The sequence below is a fragment of the Cryptotermes secundus genome, unplaced genomic scaffold (genome assembly GCF_002891405.2).
Source record: "Cryptotermes secundus unplaced genomic scaffold, Csec_1.0 scaffold1242, whole genome shotgun sequence".
Lineage (NCBI taxonomy): Eukaryota > Metazoa > Arthropoda > Insecta > Blattodea > Kalotermitidae > Cryptotermes > Cryptotermes secundus.
This window is the reverse complement of record NW_019739237.1, coordinates 539,546-553,657: the sequence shown is the minus strand read 5'-3', so window position 1 is coordinate 553,657 and position 14,112 is coordinate 539,546. Positions and strand designations below refer to the sequence as shown.

General features: G+C 39.7%; 1 protein-coding gene across 3 annotated transcripts; it reads right to left on the bottom strand.

Moving 5' to 3' along the window:
* Window positions 1–6,977: 6,977 nt before the first annotated feature.
* On the bottom strand, window positions 6,978–14,072 carry LOC111871840. 3 transcript variants are annotated; one of them, XR_002844109.2, is made up of 4 exons: window positions 13,856–14,072; window positions 9,261–9,523; window positions 7,944–8,344; window positions 6,978–7,864 (listed from the first exon to the last, which is right to left on the bottom strand). XR_002844109.2 is itself a non-coding variant. In XM_023865208.2 (2 exons), the coding sequence occupies exons 1-2, from the start codon at window positions 8,061–8,063 to the stop codon at window positions 7,580–7,582; spliced, it is 405 nt and encodes a 134-aa protein (XP_023720976.1). In that variant the 5' UTR covers window positions 8,064–8,417; the 3' UTR covers window positions 6,978–7,579. The 3 variants fall into 3 exon arrangements, 1 of the variants encoding a protein (XP_023720976.1); XR_004513816.1 differs by having other exon boundaries at window positions 9,261–9,410; XM_023865208.2 differs by lacking the exons at window positions 9,261–9,523; window positions 13,856–14,072 and having other exon boundaries at window positions 7,944–8,417.
* Between the last annotated feature and the right edge of the window lie 40 nt (window positions 14,073–14,112).

Genomic DNA, 14,112 nt, shown 5'->3' with positions numbered 1-14,112 from the left:
ACCCCGTTCCGGACCCACTGCTTCTCAGAAAAAATCTGGTAGCGCCGGGAATCGAAGCCGGACCTCTGGGGCTGCAGCCAGGAACGCTGACCACTAGACCACTGCGTAATCTGATAATTATTATTAAAATTATGATACTGTTTTATATGGGCGAGAAATTTATATTTTCCTTAAATGGGAAAGTAATACAAAGGTAAAGCAATCCTTGTAATAGGCCGTGAAGACCCAAAGGGTTATGAGACGTCGAGGCTCCCAAAAATTCTAAACAATCGGCTCAGAAATGGCGGTGAGGGTGTCAGCCTTACGCGCCTACCGCCTTTTACCCCCCCCCCCCAAGTAGATTCCTGGTACTCATTTCTGTTGGAGGCTGAGTCAACCGCATGGCCATAGTGCGGCTGGAAGGATTAGGTCAATGCAAAAAATCCAATAACCTCATCGGGAATTGAACCCGCTTGTAGCTTAAAGTCTCAAAGAACTACGCTATCGCATGGCCCACTCAAATGGGAGAGCATATAATATGGATGGGGACAAATATTGTGACTCTGGGGCCCACACAAAGTCCTATCCGGTGGGTACCTGTGTGTATTTTTGCGGGTGTAAAGCGACTTGGGCATTAAGTTGACCACTCACCCCCATCTAGAATCGAGTTTATTGATGAATGGAGCTATACCTCCACATCGCATGCGTCTTTATTTCGTGGTGCTTAATTAAGCACAGGGAGAACTTTACTTTAACAGCGAGGAAGTACCAGGAGAATGGGAAAATGCAAATATTAGGGTTATGAACTCATACAGGAGATGAGATGGATGTGAAATTATAAATGCATACAAAATCTTGGACAATATCCGAAAAACCATAGCAAACTTTGGTAATCTATAGGTAATTACTTATACTTATGGAACTGAGCCCTTCTTGAGGAGAAGCCAATTCTGCAGCTACTCAAGAATTTCCCAGCATTTTATGGAACCCGAAGGTTCATTACAGTGTTCACAAGAGCCCTCCACTGATCCCTGTCCTAAGCCAAATCAATCCAATCCGTACCATCCCATCTTCTCTCTCTAAGATACATTTTAGTATTGCCCACCCATCTGTGCCTTGGTCTTGCCAGTGGTCTCTTTCCTTCTGGCTTTCCCACCAATATCCTATATCAGTGGTTCGCAAACTGTGGGGCGCGAAGGGCTTGAAAGGGGGGCGCACCATACTTTCCTACACATAAAAATTAAAACTGCCATAAATCAACTAGAAAAGTAACAAAAAATAAAAATACATATAGAAAAACTTTTGATGAGTACAGGCTTTAATTTTCATGAATTTGAAAATAACTAATAATTATTTTCTTTACCAACAATTATAAAACGCGTATGCCAGAGACAGCGCTGATAGTTCGGCAGCAGCCGCATCCTCTGAAATCCTCTGAAGTCTAGACTTTTTAAAATGCTGTGTGAGGAAATGGGTGCCGAACACACTGCTCTGTTGTTTTTTAGTGATGCTCAATGGCTTTCAAGAGGCAAGGTATTAAAGAGAATGTTTAAGCTGAGGCATGAGGTGTTCTGTTTCTTAAATGGGTAAAATCACTTACTGGCAGGCAGTTTCAGCAACAACGATTTTTTTATTGAAAATGGCTTACCTCACAAAATATTTGAGAAACTAAATATCCTCAACACTTCACTTCAAGGGAATGAGGCAACTGTACTTTCTTGGAATGACAAAGTGAAGGCATTCATGAGAAAATTAGAGCTCTGGAGAAACAGTATGGAAAGTGACACGCTAGACATGTTCCTTACTTTGGTGTCAATGGTACAAGACACTGATAATCCAGTGCTTCCAATGGACATAAAAAGCTGCCTACTTGATCATCTCATAATGTTGAAAGTTCATTTCGAAAAATACTTTTGCAATGATTTTGATAAATTTAATTGGATTAAAAATCCATTCGAAAATGCTCCTGGGCCATCATCTGTGAATGTAAATGAGCAAGAAAGAACTCATCGACCTGAATAGTGATACTTCAATAAAAAGTAAATTTAAGGAATTGTCTTTGTTGGAGTTCTGGATACATATTGGCAAGGAATTCCCAACTTTGAGCCCAAAAGCATTGAAGATACTGATTCCTTTTGCAACAACTTACTTATGCGAGACAGGTTTTTCTGCTTTGGCAGCTATAAAGTCAAAGTATAGAGTGGCCATTTCTGATATTACACCACGTTTTGATAAACTTTGTTCTCAAAAGTGGGCCCATCCATCACATTGAACTTTGACATTTAAATGTTTAAATTACATACTTGTTAGTTAAATATCATTTCATTTCAATACATATTTTGGTTAAAACTAATTTTTATTGTAGGCCTATTATTGTGATACTTTAATTTTGAGTAAGAAAACTGCTAAATAGTATGTATAAAAACACAAAATAAACTGAACGAAACGTCAAACATACCATGACTTCTATTTTGATAAAAAAACAGGCTAGGGGCCTGAGAGTATTTTCTCTTGTCAGGGGGGGCTCAGAGGTAAAAAGTTTGAGAACCACTGTCCTATATGCATTCCTCTTCTCCCCCATTCGTGCTACACGCCCTGCCTACCTAATCCTCCTTGACTTGATCATTATAATTACACTTGGAGAAGAGTACAAGTTATGAAGCCTCACATTATGCAGCTTTCTCCACCCTCCTGTCACTTCATCCCTCTTCGGTCCAAATAATCTCAACACCCTGTTCTCAAACACCCTCAGTCTATGTTCCTCCCTTAACATCACAGAACAAGTTTCATGCCCATACAGAACCACAGGCAAAATTACAGTTTTTATATAATCTAATTTTTATGTTTTTGGACAGCAGACAAGAAGACCAAAGGTTCTGGACTGAATGTTAGCAAAAAATTACCCAAGTTCAATCCTCATAATTTCCTCCTGAATCAGGGTTTTATTTGTTATCATTGTTCCCAAATATCTGAACTGTGCCACATTTTCAAAACATCTGTTTCCTATCTTTATGTCATGATTTTGCCCTGTATTTTGGTGATGAGACAGGAACATATACTTAGTTTTCTCTGCGTTTACTTCTAGACCAACCTCATTACTTGCATCATTTAAGGTTTGTGTGTTTTTCTTTATGGTATCTACACTATCACCCAGTATATTCATATAGGCACAGAGCAACAACTGATGTGTCCCATTTAATTTCAGCCCCACCTGGTTTTCCTGGACCTTCCTAATGGCATATTCTAAAGCAAAGTAGAAAAGGAGTGGCAATAAAGCATCTTGTTTTATACCATTTTGGACAGGAAAATCATCAGACAAATGTTTACCTACACGAACTTTTCCATACGTTTCATTTAAACACATTTTAATCAGCCTAACTAGTTGCATGAGAACCCCAAACTCTATCAGAATATTGCATAATACTTCCCTCCTAACTGAATCATAGACTTTCTCGAAGTCAACAAATAGCTGATGTACTGTCTCATTGTACTCCCATTTCTTCTACAGTATCTGTCGAATGCAAAAATTGAAACCCACACTGATGTTCCCATTTCATCTATATATGGACTTAACCTTGAGAGAATATTGGATAAAATTTTATATGAAGTTGATAGCAGTGATATCCCCCGATAATTACTACAATCAGTTTTATCACCCTTCTTGTCAACTGGTACAATAATAGACTCTTTCTACTGATCAGGCAATTTTTCCTTATGCCAAATAGGAATAATTAGCTTCNATATTGGATAAAATTTTATATGAAGTTGATAGCAGTGATATCCCCCGATAATTACTACAGTCAGTTTTATCACCCTTCTTGTCAACTGGTACAATAATACTCTTTCCACTGATCAGGCAATTTTTCCTTATCCCAAATTAGCTTCTGTCTCTTAGAACATAATATTTCGCCTCCTGCTTGAATAAGTTCTGTCGGAATTTGATCACTACCTGGCGATTTATACCTTTTCAATTTTGCAATAGCAATTTCAACCTCAAAAGGGCTGGGATCAGGTATTAACCACTCAGCTGTATGCATTTCTATCTGCCTAACATCACTGACTCTATGTACATTTAATAACTGAAAGAAGTAGTTCTTCCATCTGTTCAAAATGTTGTGGGAATCTGCAAGCAGATCACCATTCTCATCCTTCACTAAGTTACTGCTAGGCTGGTAACCCTTCTTAAAGTAATTTATTCCTCTATACAGGTCTCTAATGTTCTTGTTCTTACTGTTCCTTGCAAGCGCATCAATTTTGTCTGTCAGATATTCCCTCTTTTTGTTCCTGAAATGCCTGCTGGTTTCACGTCTTATATTGTTCAGATTATCCCTATTTATTTTGCTTGGATCCTGTAACCATTGCAATTTGGCTTATTTTCTTTGGTCTAGTAATTTTGAGCATCCTTCATGAAACCATGCTTCTTCAGTTCATAATAACCTAGACTCTCTTTGTCAGAAATTTTAATATTCTCTCTAATAGTTTCCCAAGCTTTATTGACATCCACCTCAGTTTCCAAGTTTTCCAAGGCAGTGAACCTATATCAGATTTCAACACGATACTGCTCTTTACCTTCTACCTCATTAATTTCTTGAGATTCAACCTCTCCTCAAATGGAGCAAGCAGTGACCAAGTAACTAACTGAGAAAATACACATTGGAAGATACAAAAACCAGTACTGAATTCATTGTGTCACTTTAGCTATACGTAATAGAAATCACGTGTGGGTACATGTTACCCAAAAAGAAATTTCATATGAGGATTGCTGTAATCAGACCAGCTTAGAGTCAGCAAGTTTCATGTTTCTTCACACAGCTACATATATTGAAGAACACCATCTTCTGGGATGTGGTGCTGTGTAGATATTGTGTGAACCACCTGATGCTAGTTCCTTGCTCGCAGATATTTTGTACCCTGAAGATGGAGGCGGTATGTTCCTCCAAATCGTTCGTTCACACAAGATCTACAAGGAACCACATCCCAGAAGACAGCGATCTTAATATTGCATCAGTTTGCTGATAAAATAATCCTTGGCCCATTCTAGTTAAAATCGCAGTATGTGAGTGCATCAGCCTGGTTGTACTTTGCTACATCCCACTGCATACGAGGAGCAGGGGGTTAAGATAGACTTTTGTCTTGCTTTTATTCATTGTATAACTTGAAAGTGTTAAGTTCCAGCACATCCCCCATTTCCAGTGCTAGCTCATAGTCGCTGGCTTCCCACAGTGGTGACCCAGGTTTGATCCCGGGTCTGGTCAAGTGGGATTTGTGGTGGACAAAGTGGCACTGGGGCAGGTTTTCTTCTAGTACTTCGATTTCCTCTGCCAATTTTCATTCCACCATATTATGCATAATCATAATCACCTGGGGCAGGTACAATAGGCCCATCAGTGGCCGCTGTGACGAGGGAACCCAGTTGGACTCCACCCCCCTCCCCACACTAAGCAAATTAAAAAAGAAGTTACAGGTTGTTTTGAAGATCACGTCTGGAATACAAACAACTTTACATGACTGTAGAACAAATGTAATGGCACATAAACTACATGAACCCACAACTATTTAATTTTCTGTGATATATTCAAATGAACGAATTTAAGTTACGACACACTTAATGAAAATAACCCCAGTAGCTGGTTGAGGCACTATGCTACGAACCGGAAGATCGCGGGTTCAAGTCACAATGAGGTGGATTTTTTTCAATTGATCTAATCCTTCCAGCCTCAACCTTTCACACCCCTATGGGCCTTCATGGCCTCTTAGAAGGACAGCTTCACCTTTTTTCCTTACACTAGAACACAGTTAGGCACACTTAGGCAAGGATAAATTTGAAGAAAGCAGTCTTCTGGGATTTGGCACCGTGTATATGTGGTGTTAACCGACGTTGCGGAGGAACGTATCGCCCCCATCTTCAGGGTTGAAGAAAAAGTTTAAGAAATCTGCAAGCGACAACACCGTGAGAAACGGTACGGTGCCAAATCCCAGAAGACTGCTTTCTTCATAGTCACCGCCGTGAAAGCCTCAAATCTTACAAGGATAAATTTGATTGTAATAAAATGACTTACTTTTGTAATGAAAATGTCAGCCATGACAGTAATACAGGTAAAGCACATAAGTCATCAGCATAATCCCTTATTTACTGTACTGTTTTTAAATCAGTATTCTTTAGAGAACAAAAAAGTCCTATGTGAAGGTCATGTCTGTCCCTCTGTGACCTAGCATTAGGGCCTGAACTATCAGACAGCAATTGGGCAGTTTCAGTTTACAGTCATATCAAAGTCTATTTTATATAAGGTTCATCTAATTTTGGTGAAATTGTCTATGAAGTTCTGAATGTTAGGTGAGCCATGAGAGTGAAGCAATTTGAGTGGCATTCAGATATTGATACTGTGCGTTTCAAAAATTAAAACTCTTAACCAAATGATGGGAAAGCTGGGAAAGCCCAATCAATATAGCACTGGGCTATGCGCTGACTGGCCAGGGTCTGATTCCTGGAAAGGCAAGAGATTTTTCTGTACTCGACAGTGTCCAGACTGGCTCTGGGGCTCACCCAGCCACCTCTTCAGTGGGTACCAGCTCTGTCCTTGGGTATGATGCAACCACTTACCTCCATACAGGGCCAAGGTCAAGAATGGTAAAGGTACACTTTCATGGCACATTACGTTTTTAATTAAGTATTATTTAATTCAACATATGTGAACATTCATTTCCTGTTATTAAATTGAATGAATGGCATGTATTTCTTATATACCCTTTATTTTCCCTGTATATAAATTGGAGCCATGAGTTAGGCACTTCGTTTCAAGATACTGAAGCAGTTCTTAAGTAAACCATAAGTACACTGACCAAAATGTGGCCCATAAAAGAAGTTGGTGATGTGGCCTAGCAGCCAGGGTAATTGAGAAAGATGGTACAATTTGTATCTACCAGCCAAAGAAAATTAAATTTTTTTCACAAATTTTGTTGTAGGGGTGTTCAAAAATGATCGACACTAAATGTTTTTTCTTCGCAGTAACCATTTACTGGAACAAAATACATACAGATTATATTACAGGTATTCCCCATCAATGTCCATGCACCTTTGCCATCGCTCCGGCAGTTTCCGTATTTGCATAGCAAACCACTGTTTGGGGGTATCCTGGTGCCACTGCTGGACAACTGCCTGAAACTTGTCGCTGGAGGTGAACATCTTACCCTGCATGACATCTTTCATTGCATCGAATAGAGCATAGTTGCTAGGGGCAAGATCAGGCAAGTATGGTGGATAAGGCAGCATGGTGTACCTTAGAGCACCCAGGGTGGCAATGGTCTGCCGGCTGTCAAGTGGCCGCGCATTGTCATATTAGGGGACAATGTGCCCCCATTTTCCATGGCAGCATTGCTGAATACGTCTGCGGAGTTGGTGCAGTGAATTGCAGTACCGATCACTGTCGATGGTTCTATTGGGGGGCAGCCAATCCAACAGAAGGATCCCCTCCCGATCCCAGAACACAGTCGCCATTTGCTTCCGGACAAATAGTCCCAGTCGTGACTTCTTGGGAGGAGGGCTCCCAGTGTGCTTCCACTACATGAATTGGCATTTCTTTTCTGGAGTCTTGTGCCAGAATCATGACTCGTCGACAGTAACTACACACTCAAAGAACTCCACCGGACCTGCGCTATACAGCTGCAGCAACTGTTGGCATGTCTCCACACACGTCTGAGTGTTGTCCACGAGTGCACCTGCACACCACCATGAATGACGCAGCACTGTTCGACCTGTGCACAGTAGCAACGTCATCTCGTGGCCATAGGCAGCACTATAGTATGTCTTCCCACATATACCAGCTCGCATTTGACACTGCCACTTTTCCGGAATTATGGAGTGAGTGTCAACCATTTTTTGAACGACCTAAATAAAATGTATTAAATTATTATCAAATTACAATAGAACTCTGTACATTACATGTGAATATGCATTTCATACTTACATCTATAGTCATTAGGCTAATACAGTTTGTCACACTCGTGACTTCTTTGGAGGAGGGCTCCCAGCATGCTTCCACTCCATGGATTGGCGTTTCTTTTCTGGAGTCTCGTGCCAGAACCATGACTCATCGACGGTGACTAGACGCTCAAAGAACTCCGCCGGATCCGCACTATACAGTTGCAGCAACTGTTGGCATGTCTCCACACACGTCTGAGTGTTGTCCACGAGTGCACCTGCACACCACCATGAATGACGCAGCACTGTTCGACCTGTGCACAGTAGCAACGTCATCTCGTGGCCATAGGCAGCACTACAGTATGTCTTCCCACATATATCAGCTCACATTTGACACTGTTACCTTTCCAGAATTATGGAGTGAGTGTCAACCATTTTTTGAATGACCTAAATAAAATGTATTAAATTATTATCAAATTACAATATAACTCCATACATTACATGTGAATATGCATTTCATAATTACATCTATAGTCATTAGGTCAATACAGTTTGTCACACTTGTACATAATAGAACCATTCAAACTGAAGTCAAATCTGGGATTGAAGACCTTAATAAAATTTACTCCCAATTAAATCACATAGTTTGGACAACTAGATTTACAAAACTTATCAAATGTAGCCTGTGAAAAATTCAGGCTGTATAAATTTACTTATAACAGTCTTGGTTGTCCACTTAGTGTAGTAAAATTCAGCTGTGTCATGAATGTGCTATACTGAGGTTATATGGTTCAACACCATTTGTTATGTCCCTTGAGTTGTTACTCTTTTCCACCTACCAGACATCCCAATATTCCTCTTAAATGATCCAGCCACTGTCTTCATAGGAATGTTGGTGAAGACAACCTCGGCTAAAAGCATTTTGGGGTGACTGACACAGGCCAGAGAGGTCCAGAGCAGAGCAACAGTAAGCAGAATGTGTGTGTGTGTCAAGTGTCATCATGAACACCATCCATGGGATTTTCAGTATGGTGTTGGTCATTACGTGACTTATTGAAAATTTAGTTCAGAATTATTTGACTACACAAACAGTTCTATACAGAGTTTTAAAAATGTAGTAAATGTTAGTTTTGGCATGTCTCTACAGTATGTATCAACAGAATTACAAGAAATATCCTCAACAAAATATTCTAAAACATTTAGTATTTAGTTGTAATATTTCAATTACTTCCTTTAAATGCTATTTCTCCACATGAATGTTCTGGCACCGCTTACACACATATGAACTCTTGAAAGAATTGGAGCATAACAAAATAATTAGATCACATTTACAGAAGAAGCAATCTGTTTCCAGAATAAATACCTGCTGGTACAGCAGAGCAGAAAGTGTTCAGATTGTGGTTTCCTGGGCTGTCATACCATGGTCTCATTGGATACCAACATTTCAGAGGAACATACTGCCTCCATCTTCAGGGTCTCACCACACTCCAACTGACACACACGGCAGCATAGTCTGTTGAGACACTACAAGCCGAAGGTCATGGGTTTCATACCCAGTGAGGTCATCAGATTTTTCCATATACCTAATCCTTCCAGTCTGCTATGGCCCTGGAGTCGACTCAGCCTCTAACAGAAATGAATACCAGGAATCTTCCTGGGGGGTAAACGGCGGCCGGTGCATGAGGCTGACAGCCTCACTGCCATCTGTGAGCCTCGACATCTCACAACCCTAGGGGCATCCATGGCCTGTTACAGAGGTATAGCTTTACCATACCAGAGACACTTACTTGCTGAAAAGCTAAGAATACACTCACAGCTTCATTTACGAGGTTACAGTTGATGAAATCAGATTGCTAACAAATTATACACAAGAATTTATTGCCGCCAAATATTGGCATGAACCGTACAGCATCAACAAAACTACATGAAACAACTAATTACATTTCACAAAGTCAAAATATTAAAATCTTTAATTTTAAGCTGTGTAATAGAAAGTAACAATTCTTAACTAACCCTTGAGATGAATCCTTCTCATTTAGTGACTTAATTTTGACAGAAACAAGTTTTATTTTATTAATGCTTGCTACTGTTGGTTTACTGTTGCTGAAAATGTATTTTCACCACTTGATGATGAGCCACAAGTGGGATAAAACATGTAGTGACTAAAGGGTAAATTTTTAAACAGCCTATCTGATTTGTATGAATTAGCACAAAAGGAATGCACCTCCATGGAGAGGAAGACACGAATATTGTGAACTGAGCAGAGGTGAGAGCCACAGTAAACCAAAACAGAATACTGGCTACCAGATGTCCGAAAATGTTTGACCTCTGCTAAAGTCAACAGTGAACTGATTCCACCATAAATGGTAGCCTACACAGCTTCACTTAGCACACTGGCTATAAGCAAAATGCCATCACAATCTTGCTATCAGCTAACTGACAGAGCACAAGAATCCCATGCAATAAAGTAAAATACTGAAGAAATTAAAGTATCTTGTTGTTAACTTATATAATGTATGCCCTACAGAGCAATCCAAAGTATTTTGGAAACATTTGGTTCACAATTCTGATGGAAAGGATATCACATTCACTGTTACTTCCATTTCTATTTGTCAAATTTCATTGCTTCAGCCTACTGCATATCAACATCAAAGAACTCTAGCTCCACCACTCCACAAATCTTCTGTTGCAGATGCAGTCATCTTTCTTCCCTCCGGCACTCCTCTTTCAGCCACTCAGTTAACATGTTTACCACTTAAAAAAAATACTGCTTTTAAATTATACTATTACAAGAGAGCATTCAGCAAGTTTCCACATACAGTAACATATTCAAGAGGTGTTCAGTTTCAATCTCCTCAGGAATGACAACTATCCTGACATTTTCTGCAGCCCTTCCATGCAAATGCCAGAATATTATTTCTTCCTTCCACATCTTTCAAAATTCATTATTCATTATCATCTTACTATTCAATGCTATACTGTAAGAAGTACTGACAACACTGTTATGTAAGCTACAGATAAAAATAAACAGAGGAAAACAATAATATACTAGCACAAAAATTCAGCTGAAATAACAGCATAGAACTGTTGAAAACAGCTTCATCAGAATTACCTAACCTCGAAAACTTGTAAAGTTCCAAAATAGGCAGCTACGGTGACAAGATATTAAAACTTGACTGGCTAGCAATATGCCACTCCTATTTGTACAAAATGTTGTTTTCAAAGCAAAGTTTGTCAAAAATATCTGATCACTCTTTCTCTCTAACTTGAAACAGAACATACAATGACAATCATCTAGTTCATCAGTAAACCAAGGTTGTGCCACGGCTCAGGTTAATCACCAGCTTCCCACTGTAGCAGCCCAGCAGTGGACAAAGAGGCACTGGAGGAGGTATTCTTTGAGTACTCCAGTTTCCCTTGCCAATTCTCATTCCAACGGCACAAAATTCACTAATCACCCTATCACTGAAACCATATAGTCTCAATAGTGACAGCATCATTAAGTAACAAAATTAAAAACAAATGAACAAACACCACAGATATAAATTTCCTTCAGCAAGCACCTGACTAACTGTAACAGTGATTAAATGATTTGGCCCTCAGATAAAAATGGACATCACTCACCTTAACGAGAGTTTTATATACCTTGGAAGCATAGTAACTCAAGATGGAGCAGCAGATCAAGACATAAACCAAACAATAAAAACAGCAAATATAGCGCACATCAAAACAGTGTAACAGTTTGGACGCAATGAAACACCTGAGGATGGCCATCTGTGGCCGAAACATGTCGCGTTGGTGTTGAATGGTGAATGTTGTAATGATAGTTGCATTACTGACAGACATAATACATAGATGCTTGATTAAGGATGTGCAACAGGATGCTGAAATACTGAATTAGCAAATATAGATTTTATACAATTATATAAAGCATGAAAGAAGAAAAGATCTTTCAGAGAAAACTAAATCACGGATTTTTATACTAACATAAAATCCGTTCTCCTTTATGCCTGTGAAACATGGGAAATATTAAAGAGAAGCATGAACAAACTACAAAACTTTGTAAACAGGCGTTTAAGACGTATTCTAAACATGAGATGGCCAGACACAATATCAAATAACTCTGTGGGAGATAACAAAACAAGAACCAATTGACATCCAAATTAAATGGATCTGGCACCCTTCAAGGAAACCAGCTGGCACCAGAGAAAAGGATGCATTAGACTGGAACCCCCAAGGTGCTAGAAGCAGAGGACGACCAAGGAAAACTTGGAGAAGGACAACAGAAGAGGAAATAACAAAGATGGGAAAGACCTGGAGACAGGTTAAGGCACTGGCAAACCAGAGGAGAAGATGGAGAAACTTCAGGGGAGTACAAGTTCCACTCGGAACTAAAGGAATTAAGTCAGAAAGTCAAGTCACTCACCTTAACATTATATATATCGGCCAAGCCAAGTATTGGCATAACTCTCAGGTGGTTGATCTGAATCTGACTGGTATAGACGTACCTAAGAAAATCCCCAAAGATAGCAGCACAAGCTGGTGTTTCCTGAAGCATCCCCCTACTTTCCTGTGACTCACTCCACTCAGGATTCATCAGCATCACCTGCTCAACAAAACTATACGGGAGCACCTACACATTCCTTCTTTTTGGGGACCCTCTGTTAAAAGTTTACACAAGAAACAACTGCAGCAATAGATGGACAGAACATGGACACCAAGAAGGGCAACATTAGATTTAAGGGAAAAAGACAGATATATGGCACAATAAAGAAAGTGGTGATTCTGCCAGGTACTGAGAGGAAAGAGCTGACAAGAAATTGAAAAAGGGAGAGACTGTTGGAGAAAAGCAGAGACTGGAAATTTCTTTGTGCATTCATGAGCACAACAAAATGGAAATCAACTTAGAAGAAGAATAGATTAAAAATCATTCTCAAAGGGCATCCAGTAACATTTTCCTAAGACGAATAATTCCCTTCGTTATTGCCACCGCTCCACATGTGTACCTAATGTTAAGATTCAACAACTGAAAGTAGTTCAACCTTATTTTCGCATGTAAAAAAATTTGTCCTTTTACTTAATCATGCATTATGCCGTCAGATGTACAGGAGTGTGGCAATACGGGTCCACACATTATTGAGCTCAGCTTCATGTCTTGGCTGCTGCACCCCAGTACCCACTGGATACAGCCTGGATGCTGTGGCAAAGAGAAGAATCTCTTGCCCCTGCAGGCAATCAAACTCTGATTTCTCATTGTCCAGGCTGTAGCCTACTTGTCTTACTGGGTGAGCTAACCCAAGTGGGGGGAAAAAAAAAGCTTTTTATGAAGCCCATTCATGACCTAGGCCACTTCTGAGGCACCTTTTCTTTTAATCCCTTTCTGCAGACATAGAACCTGCTGTGAAGATTAAGAAAAACCATTCCATGTCTCACATCTGCAAACCTAGATGAAATACAGAAATGTTTAGACAACCCCAGAAACTGGTTTGAGGAAAACAGAATGCAGATGAAGGAAGAGAACATTAGCCATGGCTGACTGATTTGCATGAGTGAGTAAGTGAGTGTGTATATATAGCATTTCTGACTAGTTATGCCTGGATAAAGTAAATTCAAAGCATTTACTAAACTCAGTCCAAGCATAATAATAAAATATCTCAATATCTCCAACTGAACTTGATGCTTCACCATTATCTGCCTTCGTAGAACCATTATTTTCCACTCTTTCTGGAGTAGGCTGATGATGAGTGTCTCTAGACGGTGCTGCTCGAAACATTCTGCTATGGACCACGAATAGAGGCCACTACAAGACCATATATCTACCATGGTTAATAAATATTTAAGATATTTATTGGTATAATAGTTCTATGAATTGTGCAATAATCACACAAGACTAACAGAAGCTAAACGTAAGAATATTAAAAAAAAAACAATATGCACCTACAATAGTGAACAACCTACCTGAACTTAAGAGTGTGTTCTGTACATATTAAATTTCGTTTTCCGTTTCAATTATGGGGCTGTATAATTTCTTTTTTAAGATTTCGGCCACCACAACTATCAACCTTCTGTATCGGTTCCTATCAGGTCACTAAAGTAGTGGTTGAAATTTTTGATTGTAGTCTACCATCACTCGACGAATACTCGACGAATGCCGCGACATTTTCCTTTCCCTGCGACCTGCTCCACAGGTTACCGATGAACGCATGGATCACTAA